The 14,206-nt window shown below is 44.6% G+C and overlaps 1 protein-coding gene and 1 pseudogene across 1 annotated transcript; both read right to left on the bottom strand.

Moving 5' to 3' along the window:
• Positions 1-355: 355 nt before the first annotated feature.
• LOC144287204 (ATP synthase F(0) complex subunit C1, mitochondrial pseudogene) lies at positions 356-4,852 on the bottom strand (annotated as a pseudogene).
• Positions 4,853-4,993: 141 nt separating this feature from the next.
• COX6B1 (cytochrome c oxidase subunit 6B1) lies at positions 4,994-13,781 on the bottom strand. Its single transcript, XM_077854682.1, has 4 exons — positions 13,630-13,781; positions 11,759-11,872; positions 10,469-10,569; positions 4,994-5,185 (listed from the first exon to the last, which is right to left on the bottom strand). Exons 2-4 carry the CDS (start codon positions 11,862-11,864, stop codon positions 5,132-5,134), a joined length of 261 nt encoding a protein of 86 aa, XP_077710808.1. The 5' UTR covers positions 11,865-11,872; positions 13,630-13,781; the 3' UTR covers positions 4,994-5,131.
• Between the last annotated feature and the right edge of the window lie 425 nt (positions 13,782-14,206).

Genomic DNA, 14,206 nt, shown 5'->3' on the forward strand with positions numbered 1-14,206 from the left:
ATGAGAGACACACAGAGAGAGAAGCAGAGACACAGGCAGAGAGAGAAGCAGGCTCCATGCAGGGATCCCAATGTGGGACTCGATCCCAGGTCTCCAGGACCATGCTCTGAGCCGAAGGCAGACGCTCAACCACTGAGCCACCCAGGCGTCCCCAAATATTTATCTCTTAGATTTCTTTTAATCTATATGGTCTTCCTCTAACTCTCTCCCCCCACTTTTCCTGCATCAATAGTGCACTTACTGAAGGAAATGTAGGCCATTTTTCTTGTAAGGTTTTACAGAATCTAGTTTTTTTCCAGTTGTTTCCTGTGACGCAGTTTAACATGTTCCACCGTCCTCTAAAATTCCTGTGAATCAGAAGTTGAATCCAGAAGCTTGATCAGATTCAGGTTTGACTATTTTGGTAAAACTTTTCATGACTAGTGATGAGTACTTCCATCTGGAAGCACATATTTGGTTGTCTCTCTTTTGGTGATGTTTGTAGCCACAGACATCATGCTTAGACTCATTAGGGGTTACAAAATACGCTGATATTTTAATTCTTTCTTTTCGTCTTTATTAGCTGAATACCGGGTTTGTTTGTTTTTTTCTTAGAGAAACATGTTTAATTGTAAAGCTTGGCACGCTTTAACACCAGGTATGACCTGAAGTTGAAGAAACAGGACAGGTAGGTGAACCCCATGGAGCCTCATATGGTGAAAAGGATGGCAAAGGAGACCATCAAAAAGCCCCAAGGTTCAGTCAGCGCAAAGCCCAGAATGGCAAAGAGCTGCTGCTTGAGAGACAGGTTCTTGGCAGAACCAATAATCCAGCTGCCAACCACTGTTCCACTGCCAGCTCCTGGACCAGCCACACCAGCTGTGGCAGCCCCAGCACCAATAAACTTGGCTGCTACGTCAATGTCCCAGGAGACAACACTGTTCTGGAACTCCCGTCAGGCCACCTGGAGTGGGGAGCTGCTGTAGGGTGGCTGTTTAGATGGGACCTCTGGCCTATTAGATCCCCAGTACAACAGCAGATTAGAGCTGGAGAGATGAATAGTGCCCCAGTGGTCTGCATTGTCAGTCTGCGCTCCCACTGCCCCTGCTCAGACCACGGTGCTTGCCCCGCTCAAGGTGACAATACCAGACACATTTTTTTAAAGATTTTATTTATTAGAGAGAGGGCACAAGCGCTCATGAGCAAGGGGGTGGGTGCAGAGGGAGAGAATCTCATGCAGCATCTGTGCGAAGACCGTGACCTGAGCCAAAACCAAGAGTCAGACACTTAACCACCCGAGGCACCTAGGCACCCCTGGATATATTTTTTTAAGATAATGCAAAACCCTATTGCAAAGCTGCGTTGAAACCTGTAAAATGCTGGCTTATGCTGAGTTGAATATAATGAAATAGAGGTGCGATACTATGTCCAACTTCGCTATACCCAAATTGCTCATATTAAGTCTCTATTTCATATGCCTTGGGAGGTTTCCGTTTTCTGCACTGAACCCTCTGATACAGATACACTAAGGAAACCCACTGCCACACAAACCAGCAGATGGCTGCAAGTGGCAGCTTCCCCGCTTGTAAAATAGGAGTCATAACAAAATATGGCTTGAGTTGTTAGAAGGCTGGAGATAGGGCAGGTAAGGTGCTCAGCACGGAAGCTTCAGAGTAGTTTTATAGCCTGCAGCTTACCCTAAGGAGGAATGAGGAAGAAAGTACTGACACGAGAGGTAGATGAGAAACGGCCTTGCAGCACTCTCCCGCAAGAGACAGAGGTGGATGAGAAACTGCCTCACGGCAGCTCTTCACAAGACCGCTCCTCTCCCTTGGTTTCAGGGGAACTCACCAGGCCTTCTGCCACAGTTCGGGCCAGTCCACAGGTAAGTTTTTCCCTGTGGGGCTTATGTGGAGATGTGTAAAGTTGCAGGGGTGCCACGGCAGAACCATTCGTTCTAGAACCACCCCACAGGTCACGTGTCAATGATAGAAAGGGGAAAGAGCTCGTTCTGGAGGAGACAGCTGGTGGCCATCACTATTGGGGCAACCTGGCATCAGGTACCTCCTGATGGGAAGAAGGAAGATACACAGGAAAGATTCTTGCAGAAAGTACTTACCCTGCATCTAATCAGGCCTTTAGAGAAAACTTCCAGTATTTAAGAACTACAGAAAACAGAGCAGCTAAATGACACCATGAGAAAGTTATTAGGCAAATCCAGAGTGGGGGACATTCCCCAAGACAACTGGCCTGGCCTCTTAAAAAATCCCATCTTATAAGAGCAGGAGCGGTGGAGCACGGGGGGAATACTGTACTATTTAGAAAACAGTAGACACCTAAAAAACTAATGCAGAATTTGAACCCTGACTGGATCCTGGTACAAAACATAGCCAACAGTATAGAAGACTTTTGGGGCACAATTTGGGAAATCTGAGTATCAGACATTAGGGAATTAATGTTAGTTTTTCTTAGAAGTGACAGAGTACCTGGGTGGCTCGGTTAAGCGTCTGCCTTTGGCTCTGATCAGGATCCTGGGGTCCTGGGATTGAGCCCCACATGTGGCTCCCTGCTCCTAGGGAACCTGCTTCTCCCTCTCCTCCCTGCTTATACTCTCTCCCCTTGCTATCTCTCAAGTAAATAAATAAATAATTTTTAAAAAAAGAAGTGATAATGGTATGAAGGAACATGTCATTTTTCAGAGATACATACTTAAGTATTTAGGAGTGAAGTGTCAAGGTGTTTGGAAACTACAGCTGATCCTGAATAAGACATGTTTGAACTGCATGGGTCCATTTACAAGCAGATTTTTTTCAATACATACACACACAGTACTATAAATGTCTTTTCTCTTCCTTATGACTTTAACATTCCTTTCCCTAGCTTACTTTAATAGTATATAATACATATAACAGAGAAATAGTTGGTAATGAATTCTGTTACCAGTAAGGGTTCTACTCAGCAACAGGCTATTAGTAGTTAAGTTTGTAGGGAGTCAAGTTATATGTGTTAAAAAAAAAAAAAATACATGGATAATTTATGCTTCTAATCCTTGCTTTGCTTGAGGTGCAACTGTACTTTTAAGTAGTTTAATAAAAAACATGTGTACACACAAAGTAAATATGACACAATAAACTAAGGTGGTGGGTATAACAGCAACTGTACGGATTGTCAATTTTTTCTGTATGCTTGAAATTTTCCATAATAAAATGTTGAAAGAGGGAATGTGTATTTTTAAAAATCCTGCCCCCATAGAAATTACATTCTAGTGTGTCAGGGCTATTATCAAGGATGAAATAAGTAAAATACAGGGAATATTAGTGGTTTAGTGTTTCAGGAATGAAAGAAGTGAAGGGCTGCAAATATATGTATGGAGTTGAAATGGTAGGTCGAGTGGTCAGGGGAAGCCTGAGTTATATTTGAGGAAGACCTGAAGAGAGAGTCATGTGGCTATCTAATGGAAAGGCATTCCAGGCAGGGCAAACAGAAAATGCAAAGGCCCTGAGGTTGGAGCCAGTCTGGTGTATGCTAACACTTCTCAATTGCTCACACGGTTCCTGTCACACTGAAGAGGCCAGTGTGCAGGAACTGAAGGAGCAAACAAGAAGTGGTAGGTCAGACAGGAAATAGAAGAAGCTTCGACAGTTGCTCAGAGTCCCTGGGCATGTATAAGGGTCCTCTACGTAGAGCCCCTCCTCCTCAGAAGCATCCATTTCAGAAGATCCCTCCCTAGGGCCATTCTCCCTCAATACAAGAATCATCTCGCTGCTCACCTGCAAATGCTTTGGGTAAGTCTGTCTCTCAACCATTTAAGTGGTCTTGAGGAAACACCAATCCAGCCACAACCTAGTGCTCTGGCTAGTTATGCTGATCGGTCTGGTGGATGATGTTCTGGACTATCACTGTGTGGCAATTCCTCTTGGGGCAGCAAGAAAGAACATTTTTAACTTGATCGAGTTAAATGACTTCTAATAATCACTACGAGAACATATAAGAGGAGGTCCAGAACAGAGAAATTACACATTGTACAGGAAACTGCTAATTAGATGGCAAAAAAATTGGCGTTAATTTCTTAGACATAATAATGGTAGTGTTAATTATGCATAAAATAAACCTCTAATTCTGAGATACATATACTTACTTATTTCTGGATAGCATATGATCCCCAGGTTTTGCTTTAAAATCACCTAGAAGGGGAGGGGAATAGTTAGAGATGAAACTGGTTGGGCATTTGTTGATAATTGTTGAAGCTAGGTGATGGGTACACAATTTTAATTTTTATTATTTATTTTTAAAAAGATTTTATTTATTTATTTATTTATTTATTTATTTATTTATTTATTTATTCATGAGAGACAGAGAGAGAGAGAGGCAGAGACACAGGCAGAGACACAGGCAGAGGGAGAAGCAGGCTCCATGCAGGGAGCCTGATGTGGGACTCCATCCCGGGACTCTAGGTTCATGCGGTGGGCTGAAGGCAGGCGCTAAACCACTGAACCACCCAGGGATCCCCAATTTTTATTATATTATTTCCATGTGGTTCAAAAATTACGTTAAGAAAAGTTTTTTGAGGGATCCCTGGGTGGCGCAGCGGTTTGGTGCCTGCCTTTGGCCCAGGGTGTGATCCTGGAGACCCGGGATCGAATCCCACGTCAGGCTCCCAGTGTATGGAGCCTGCTTCTCCCTCTGCCTATGTCTCTGCCTCTCTCTCTCTCTCTGTGTGACTATCATAAATAAATAAAAAATTCAAAAAAAAAAAAGAAAAAAAAAGAAAAGTTTTTTGAAATTGTATAGATAATAAAGGGGAACATACAGATAAATTTTTGCACATACAGGGGCCTGAGGCTATAATCACTCACTATACTGTCTGGTATAGAGAAGGTGGTCAGTTTAGTAACATAAAACAAAGCAAAAAAAGAAAAAAACAATCCCCCTGAAGTCCCTCTTATTAGTCAAGGTATTAATTTCCATCCCAGCTTCTTGCCCGATCACCCAGTTCTTTTACACATACACAGTCTTACACTTTTCCAACGAGTATTTATTATTAGTTAAGCCATGATTCAGGATCCCAGGGTGGGGATCACCATGTACCCAGGTCCCCCTTCACCACCCTGGGAGAAGGATGGAGGACAGAGGAGAGGTGGGTGGAGCCAGTTCAGATCTTCCCAGGAAATGTGCCTTCTGCCCGGCGGTCATCCCAGGCCGACACCTGTGGAAAGACAGCCAACATTACTTCCTTCATCTGTGGGGAAACCAGAGGGGTAAACTCTGTCTTCCTCATCCTCACTCTGCCTACCTGTTTAGTCGGTCAAGCCCAGCACCACCACTGTTCCAGGAGTGAGGGAATCAGCAGTGACCCCAGAAAGATAAGAATCACTGTCCTGAATGAACTGACCCACTGAGGGGGTGAGGGGTGGAGAGTATATATAAATCCCACATTCACTGCAGGGGCTGTTCCTGGGGAGATGTAGGACTGTATAGAGACTCAAAAGTGTGACTGCGCCCTGTGTCAGGAACCTCAGAATCAATACTCAATGTTTGTCAGAATAGAGGAAGGAAGAAATACTAGGAAGCTGTGAGGGAAAGAAAGAGGTTGTGCTCTGGCATAAATGGATCTCCAAGATACAGTCAGAGGCAAAAGACACAAAACTGAATATAGAGTATGATCCTACTGTTGATCAGATACATGTATATAGAAACAATGATGAAAAGGCCCATATCCAACTGTTAACACTCCCCAGAAGTAACACACTACAACTGGTGCACCTTCTTACAGGCACTCCGAAGCACATCCAGTTAGACATATACTCACGTTTATATGCCATATATTAGAGGCAGTAGACAACAGCATGACTAAGGAAGAAAATCGGAATCCTTGTTCCATCACTTCCTAGCTGTGTGATCTCGGGTGAATCACTCAGCCCTTCAGGGCCTTAGTTTATTTTTTGCTTTTAAAATTTTATTTAAATTCAATTTGCCAACATATACATATAATGTAACACCCAGTATCATCTCAGGGCCTTAGTTTTTAATTGTGTTAAATGAGGACAGTGAGAATAGTATCCATCTCATCTCATTTTTTAGCATGTTTGCCCTTACAGAATATAAAGGGCTTACAAAGTAGTTGGCCCACGGTTAAGTGCCACATATATGCCTATTTATACACACACACACCATCACCACCACACAAATATTCTCTACTTTGAAAAACATGTACAAATTGGTCCCTACGATATAGACTGTCCTACAACTTGCCTTTTCCACAAGTCTTAGAGCTCTTTCTGTATTGTCGCATAGATCAAAATAAATGTACCACCATTTATCTAACTGGGTTGTTTCTGAATGCTCCTCATTACACACAACTCTGCAATGGACCTCTTTGTACACGAGCATCTTTGTAGGATGTCCAAATGTAAAACTGACACATCTGGAGATCTTTTATTCCATTTTGAAAGATCCTACCAAAATAACTTCAATTTGCAGAACCACTAATGTTTAGCACTATCAACCTTTATAAAACTTGCACCAGACTGCAAGGTAGAAATAAGCATCTCTGTTGTTTTCAGCTGTGTCTTCTTGGTGACTTGAGTGGGGATGGACAACTTTTCATGTCTGGATTCCCTCATACTGGACTTGTACTGTCCACAGTCTACAGTTTTCTATATGTGAATTTCTCATTTGCTGGGTTTACCTTTCCATCTCTCTTTTTAAAGAATCAGGCTGGTCTGATCCTTTGCAAATTTTCCTTTGCCCAATAATGCCGCTTCATGGAATGGAAACTCAGGAAACCATTCAAATAGAGGGAGAAAACATTTCCTGCAGTAGAACTGTACACTGAAGTGTCATTTTAAAAAGTGATAAAGGGAGCACCTGGGTGGCTCAGTTGGCTAAGCGTCTGACTGTTGGTTCCGGCTCAGGTCATGATCTCAGGGTCGTGAGCCTGAGCCCTGTGTCAGGCTCTACACTCAACGGAAGGACTGCTTGAGATTCTCTCTCTCCCCCTGTTCCTGTGTGGGTGTGCGTACCCTCTCTCCCTCTCAAGTAAAAACATAAATATTTTTTAAAAATTAAAAAGTGAAAAAAGATGGGATCTAGCTATAAAGGGGAAGAAACTATAACTATTAAAGATAGTGGCTACTCAATAAGTGAGCTGATTATACTAAGATAGAAATAGGTATAAAATGCGTGGTAAGTAAAAAATCAAAGCATAAAACAGTACCAAGAGTATGACCCGTATCAAAATTAAAAAGTACATAAACACACACCTACACATACATCAGCACACAGAAAAGGAAGTGAAAGAATTATACCAAATGACTAAAAGAAAGTTAACTTTAGGACTCAGAAGTGGATGAGTAGGGGGCTTTCGCTTTCTACATTATATAAAGCTTTTGTTTGGAAGATTCCACAAAAGTCAATGTTGTTTGTTCACGGAGAAGCTTGAGATTTTTTTAAAGATTTATTTATATATTTAACATAGAGAACAAGCCCAAGCAGGGGGAGAGGAAAAAGCAGGCTCCCCACTGGGCAGAGAGCAGGATGCAGGATTCAGTCCCAGGACTCTGGGATCATGATCTGAGCCAAAGGCAGATGCTTAAACCAACTGAGCCTCCCAAACACCCTGATACTCAATATTTTTTAAACCAGAAAATAAAAGACGCTTGGAAAAAATGTTTTAAATGCTCATATAGGAAAAGTGTTGAACTCCCATAATGACCCCACTCAAATGCACATACTGGGATTTAAGACTAATTAAAAATAGGGGATCCCTGGGTGGCGCAGCGGTTTGGCGCCTGCCTTTGGCCCAGGGCGCGATCCTGGAGACCCGGGATCGAATCCCACATCGGGCTCCCGGTGCATGGAGCCTGCTTCTCCCTCTGCCTGTGTCTCTGCCTCTCTCTCTCTCTGTGACTATCATAAATAAATAAAAATTAAAAAAAAAAAAAAAGTTAAAAAAAAAAAAAGACTAATTAAAAATAATACACAAGAAATACCTGGAAGATGCTATGATATTATCAGAAGGATAAGGAATATTTTTCTACCCTTCTTCTAGTTTTTAAGTTTTTGTGAAGTAGTTATATTCCTTATAATTGAACAAAATAACAGCAAAAACAAAACACTTATTCTGGGGTGCCTGGGTGACTCAGTGGGTTAAGCATCTGCCTTTGGCTCAGGTCATGATTCCAGGGTCCTGGGATGGAGCCCTACATCCAGCTCCCTGCTAAGTCTGCTTCTCTCTCTGTCCCTCCCCCTGCTCATGTTTTCTCTCTCTCAAATCAATAAAGAAAGAAAATCTTTAAACAAAACAAAACAAAACAAAACAAAACAAAACAAAAAAAAACCCACTTATTTTCACCTCACCACATTTTTGAAATAAAGAAGTCAGGGCAGCCAGTATAAAGGGGGCTTTGCAGAATACATTTATAAGCCCTAACAAAGTAGATGGATACTGCAGGCACCTGAGAGCAGGAATCACACAATTTGATGCTCTCAAGGAAAGGGCAGGCCCAAGTCTTGGAGAATGGGGTGTAGGGCAGCACCGGGACTGGAAGCATGCTTCTTGGCACCCTGTCCAGCAGGCACCCAATGCAGGCTCTGAGGCTGGAGAAGGGATAGTATGTACTCACACCATCATGTTACTCAAATCACCCAGGGACAAGGGGAAATCCTGGAAGGGCACAGGACACTCAAAGACACTTGAGACAGTGTGGCCTGAGAGGTGGAGGGAAAACCAAGCAAGCTGAGGGAGACTGCAATAAGGCAATTTGTTCTCAAGAAATGAGCTCCAAAGGCATATATTAAGGATGCTACAAATATACTGAAAAAATTAGAATATAAGCTCTGTCAAGGGATCCCTGGGTGGCGCAGCGGTTTAGCGCCTGCCTTTGGCCCAGGGCACGATCCTGGAGACCCGGGATCGAATCCCACATCAGGCTCCCGGTGCATGGAGCCTGCTTCTCCCTCTGCCTGTGTCTCTGCCTCTCCCTCTGCCTGTGTCTCTGCCTCTCTCTCTCTCTCTCTGTGTGTGACTATCATAAATTAAAAAAAAAAAAAAAAAAAAAAAAAAAAAAGCTCTGTCAAAAGGGAATCAGTTAAATAAAAGCATATGAAAGTTACCAAAGCAAGGAAGGCAGATCTATATGCATTATTATAAAAAAAAAAAAAAAAAAGACTCCAAAACACACTTATAAATCAAAGCAGTCAAAGACTATATAGTTTGACCCACTCATCCACAGATAGCTCCCCAGGTTTCTGTATGATTACTTTATATAGAGAAAAAAGTAATCAGCTAACAGTAGTTACCTCAGAGAAGAAGGGCGGGGAGAAGGTTTCTACTTTTTACTGCTCTACTATTTTCTGCTCACACTTTTTGTTTTTTTTTTAAATGATGGTGATATATTTTTTTTAATTTTATTTATTTATTTATGATAGTCACACAGTGAGAGAGAGAGGGGCAGAGACACAGGCAGAGAGAGAAGCAGGCTCCACGCACCGGGAGCCCGACGTGGGATTCGATCCCGGGTCTCCAGGATCGCGCCCTGGGCCAAAGGCAGGCGCCAAACCGCTGCGCCACCCAGGGATCCCATACATTTTTTGTTTTTAAAGATTTACTTGAGACACACAGAGAGAGAGAGAGAGAGCGCGCGCACGCATGAGCAGGAGGAGGGGCCCAGGTAGGGGGAGAGACTCACCAGCTGACTCCCTGCTGAGCATGTGTTGGGCTCCATCCCACGACCCTGAGATTATGATCTGACCCGAAATCAAAACTTGATGCTTAACTGTCTGAGCCACCCAGTTGCCCATTTTTTGTTTTTTAAATGAGCACTGTGACTTTTGTAATAGTATCATATTTTGATTCTAAGACACAGGTTTTTTCATTTTAACATCTCTGAAATCAGCAAGCTGGTTACACTCATTTCTGGCATTTTAGAAAGAGCTGACCATCTCTCAATGTTTCTTGGAGTCAATGGGATCTTTGCTTTGATGAAACAGTACAACATTAAACATAAATTCTTTTTTTTTTTAAGTGTGTAACAGAGACTACTAAATGGTGACAAAAAGTCTGGTCAGATTAGGGCTAAAAGCCTTACTGGCTGTGTGTCTAAGTAGTTGGTATAACTGGGGGTCACTGAATTATTCTACCTTTGTGTGTAACTTGAAAATGTGAATAAAAAGGCACAGAACTGCACAAGACGGTGAACCCCACAGGGACAAGGAGACAGCACTGTGTATTTATTTGTAGAGTGCATGGGTGGGATGGATGCAGCAAGGAGAGGACCCTGGGTGCTCTGGCCAAGAGCCCTGACTGGTTGAGAGTATCGCTGAAAAGAGGGAAGGCAATTCCAGAGAGAAGACAGGGCTGAGTCCCATGGACACCGCAATACCCTGTCCTTCCTCTGCTGCTCCCAGATGAGCCCCCACTAAGTTACCACACTCGTCTCCGTGAAGACCCCACCCCAGTGTCCCAAGATACCCTGGAGGCGGCACATACCCAGGATATGGGGCAGAGGGACTTGTACACTCGCCGGTACCATTCGCACACGGAGACATCACCCCCTTTAGCAGTCATTGCCTTCTCACAGCGGTGGAAGTCTGTGGAGAGAGTGGTTCAGGGTCAGCCCTGACTAAGGGCTGGAACATATTTTTGATCAAAATTCACAGAAATCATTTTTACTTCACAACCAGTTATATACACACAAACACACACAAACAAGTGTCAAGAGGAATGTCTATTCCTACAAGTGTACTGAAAAGGGCTAGGCAGGCCTCACCAAGGTGATTTTGCAAACCCTAGAGAACTACTGTTTGACTTGAAGATCCTGGGGTCTGGAATGAGGGAGGAACATGAAAGGCACATGCAGGGGTTATGGAAGTCCAAACCCATGGTGAGGGAAGGGGAAGAGGATCCTGAGGCTAAGATGTTGGCTCCTACAGAAGAGGACAGGAGGGGGATAATCTGGCTTTTTAAAGTAGGCAATTAATTTTTTTAAAAAAAGAAAAAGAAAAATTCTCCAGGTATTCCACTCCAGGGCACACTCCTTACACAGAGAAGCATTCACATGGACGGCAAATTACATTTATAAGAACGTTTATAACATCATCATTCATTAAAGCCCTGAACTGGCAACCCTATAAGTGTCTGAGAATAAATTATGGAAAACCATACAGAAAGAAAACGAGCAAACTATACGCCACAGCAAGGATCAATCTTCAAAACTGCTGAATGAAGAAATCCAAATAAAACAGAATATATACAGTGTTTATAATGTTCATCAAGAGGCAAACCTAAAAGCAGTGATAAAATGTGACTGCCTTAAGTTGGCAGGGTGACATCTCTTGAGCGGAGATTAGGATGTTGTGTTTAAGACGGCACACAGTGGGCAAGGAAGATTAGAATACCGACAGTACCTAATTTCCTATCCAGATTATATAGGTATACAGGGCATTCACTTTAGCATTATTCATTTGGCTGTACGTTATGTTTTATGTATTTCCTGTACGTATGTTAACATCTGTCTCATACACACACAAATAAATCCTAAAAAAAAAAAATATATATATATATATCCTTGTAGGAACCAAAGTTTGTGACCCTGGCCCAGATCTTGGACCTCGAGCGCAGTTGTGATAAGGGGCATGGGCCCTGCAAGGTAGGATGTCCAGAATAAAAAAGAGGCCTGGGATGTACAGATGCCTTAGGAGTAGACAAACAGGTAAGCAACCTTGAGTGTGGGACCAGGAAAAGGTTCTGCATCCCTTCCCACCCCTATGCCCTGCTTACCCAGGTAGTTCTGCCAGCAGTTCCTAGTCTGGTTCTGGTTGGGGAAGCGGCTGTCAAAAGGGGCAGTCTGGTAGTTCTTGATTTTGGACTTGATGTCTTCTGCCATGGTGCTGACTCTTGGAGGCAAAGAGAGTGGATGTTGGCAAAAGTTCTAGAGGGCCTGGGGATGGGATGTCAGCTCCCCCCCGCCCCAACACACACAGGGAGAAGAGAGTAGAAAGGTGTGAACAAGCCAGCACTTTCTCCCTGTCAACATGTACACACAGAGGTGAAGGGTGAGGCAAATCTGCACACCAAAGTGTGGCCATCACAGCAGGACTTGGTGGAGGGGGTAACTCCTTAGCAAAATCAGGCCTTATTCACTAGAACACTAGCTAACACTCACTGAGTAGTTAATATAGGCCAAGCGTCGTTCTACACTTTACTCCTGCAGCCACTCTAAAAGGTATGAACTATTACTATCACTGTGTCACAGACAAGGCACAGGGTGTCTAAGTGACTTCCCAAGGTCACGAAAACGGAGGAGTTGCACCCAGTCATTGACAGAATCTACACACGCAGAGGTTCATCTCTTTGGTGCCATGAACTCCTCAGGGGTCTAATGACCCCTCTCCCAGAATGCTTTTAAAGGCATCTGAAAACCTCATAGGATCACCAAGAAAACCAGTTCCATTCCATGTAGCTGAGGATTTACCGACTACCACAATTTTGAAGTAATTGTCAATGAAAATGTATTCTGTGACATGTACAACCACAATGTGATATAAGATGACCTGCAATTTTGAATGTTGACAAAGTCACAGGTGACGCTAATGTTATTAAGACTGTTGCCTCCATTCCTGAAGGAAATGCTTCATTTCAATTCCAGATTAATAAAAACACAGATGTGGGATCCCTGGGTGGCGCAGCAGTTTAGGGCCTTCCTTCAGCCCAGGCCGTGATCCTGGAGACCTGGGATCAAATCCCACATCAGGCTCCCTGCATGGAGCCTGCTTCTCCCTCTGCCTGTGCCTCTGCCTCTTCTCCCTCTCTCTATGTGTCTCTCATGAATAAATAAAATCTTAAAAAAAAAAAAGAAAAACACAGATGTAACCCCCCCCCCCCACACACACACACACTCAAGTACTAGCACACCTTGCAGTCTATTGATTTTGCAGGCCCAGAGTTAAAAACCTCCGCGGGTGACGTGCAGTTTTCACCAGGGAAGGTGAAACTGCCTCTATTCCAGATAATTCGAAAAGTAACGGGGTTACAAAGAAGTGAGCAGGCCAGTGTTAAATTCAAGGGACCCAAGGTAGTGGTGGACATCTGGGGCCCCACAGTAGTCTTTGGGGAGGGGAAATCCTAGAGGGGTAGAGGAAGGGGGACGTAGAACGCCGGAGCTGGGACACAGATTTGCTCGGGAGAGTTGTTTTGCGAGGAGATCAGGGAGGACTCCGAGGTCCTCCAAAGTCCAAGCGGGAGGAGGGACCAGAAATCAGGGAGCCCGGCTGCGGCCCGGGGCCAGCCACGGGAGGCCACGCCTGCGGCCTGGTGATTGAGGGCACGACAGTCCAAACCACGGAATCCAAACCCTGGTCGCTGCCTTAATAGCCCGATGTCTCTGAGCTTCAGCGGCTCCACCGTCAAAAAGGGATCATCCCACGCCCCACCTCATAGGGCTGGAGGGAAGATTAAACGAGTTAATAAGGTCGCTCGAAACGTTAGCTGGCATGAAGGAAGAGCTCCATAATCGCCAGCTAGGGCCACAAACAAGAACAGAACGCCAAGGACCCGCCGGCCGGAAACTCACTCCGTCCTCGGGGAAACCAGGGTCCGGCTCCTCAGTACCCCAGGCCAGGGCCCCGGCTTCCCCAGCCCTCCACACTCACCTAAAGACACCCCTGCAGCACCTCGCAGCTCAATGTGACCCTCAGCAAAGACGCCAGAGTCGGACCGGAAGCGGAATTAGAGCGGCCGGAAGCAAGGCGAAGCGGGGTAAAGGGGCGTCTTCCGCGCGGCCCGAGCGCCCGCCGGGAGGCCAGCCCCGAAGCCGTTGAGGCCACGCCCACCCGGGAACTCCGACCTCCTATTGGGCTGGATGCCTGTTCATCATCGCCCTCGGCCCAATCGTGAGCCTGCGTGGACTCCGGGCTTCGAAGGTCCGAGCTGGGGTTTGAGATGCGCGGTTACAGGTTCTCATCACTTTCCTGTTTTCACCAGGGGTAGGAGTTTTGGGTCCTGGGGCTAGGTGTAGAGTGGGCCGGGGGAGAGGGGAAAATATCCCAGCAGAGGTATCCTTATTCATGCTGGGATTACTTATTGAATGCTTACCCTGTGCCGGGTACTTCTATAAAACTTGGGGAAGCATCACGAAACAAAACACAAGAATCCTTACGCTCTTTATGATTATTACAGGACCAGTTGTTAAGGGTTTGAAATAGATCCAGCCTTTCTCCCAGGGTCATT

This window comes from Canis aureus, chromosome 1 (genome assembly GCF_053574225.1).
Source record: "Canis aureus isolate CA01 chromosome 1, VMU_Caureus_v.1.0, whole genome shotgun sequence".
NCBI lineage: Eukaryota > Metazoa > Chordata > Mammalia > Carnivora > Canidae > Canis > Canis aureus.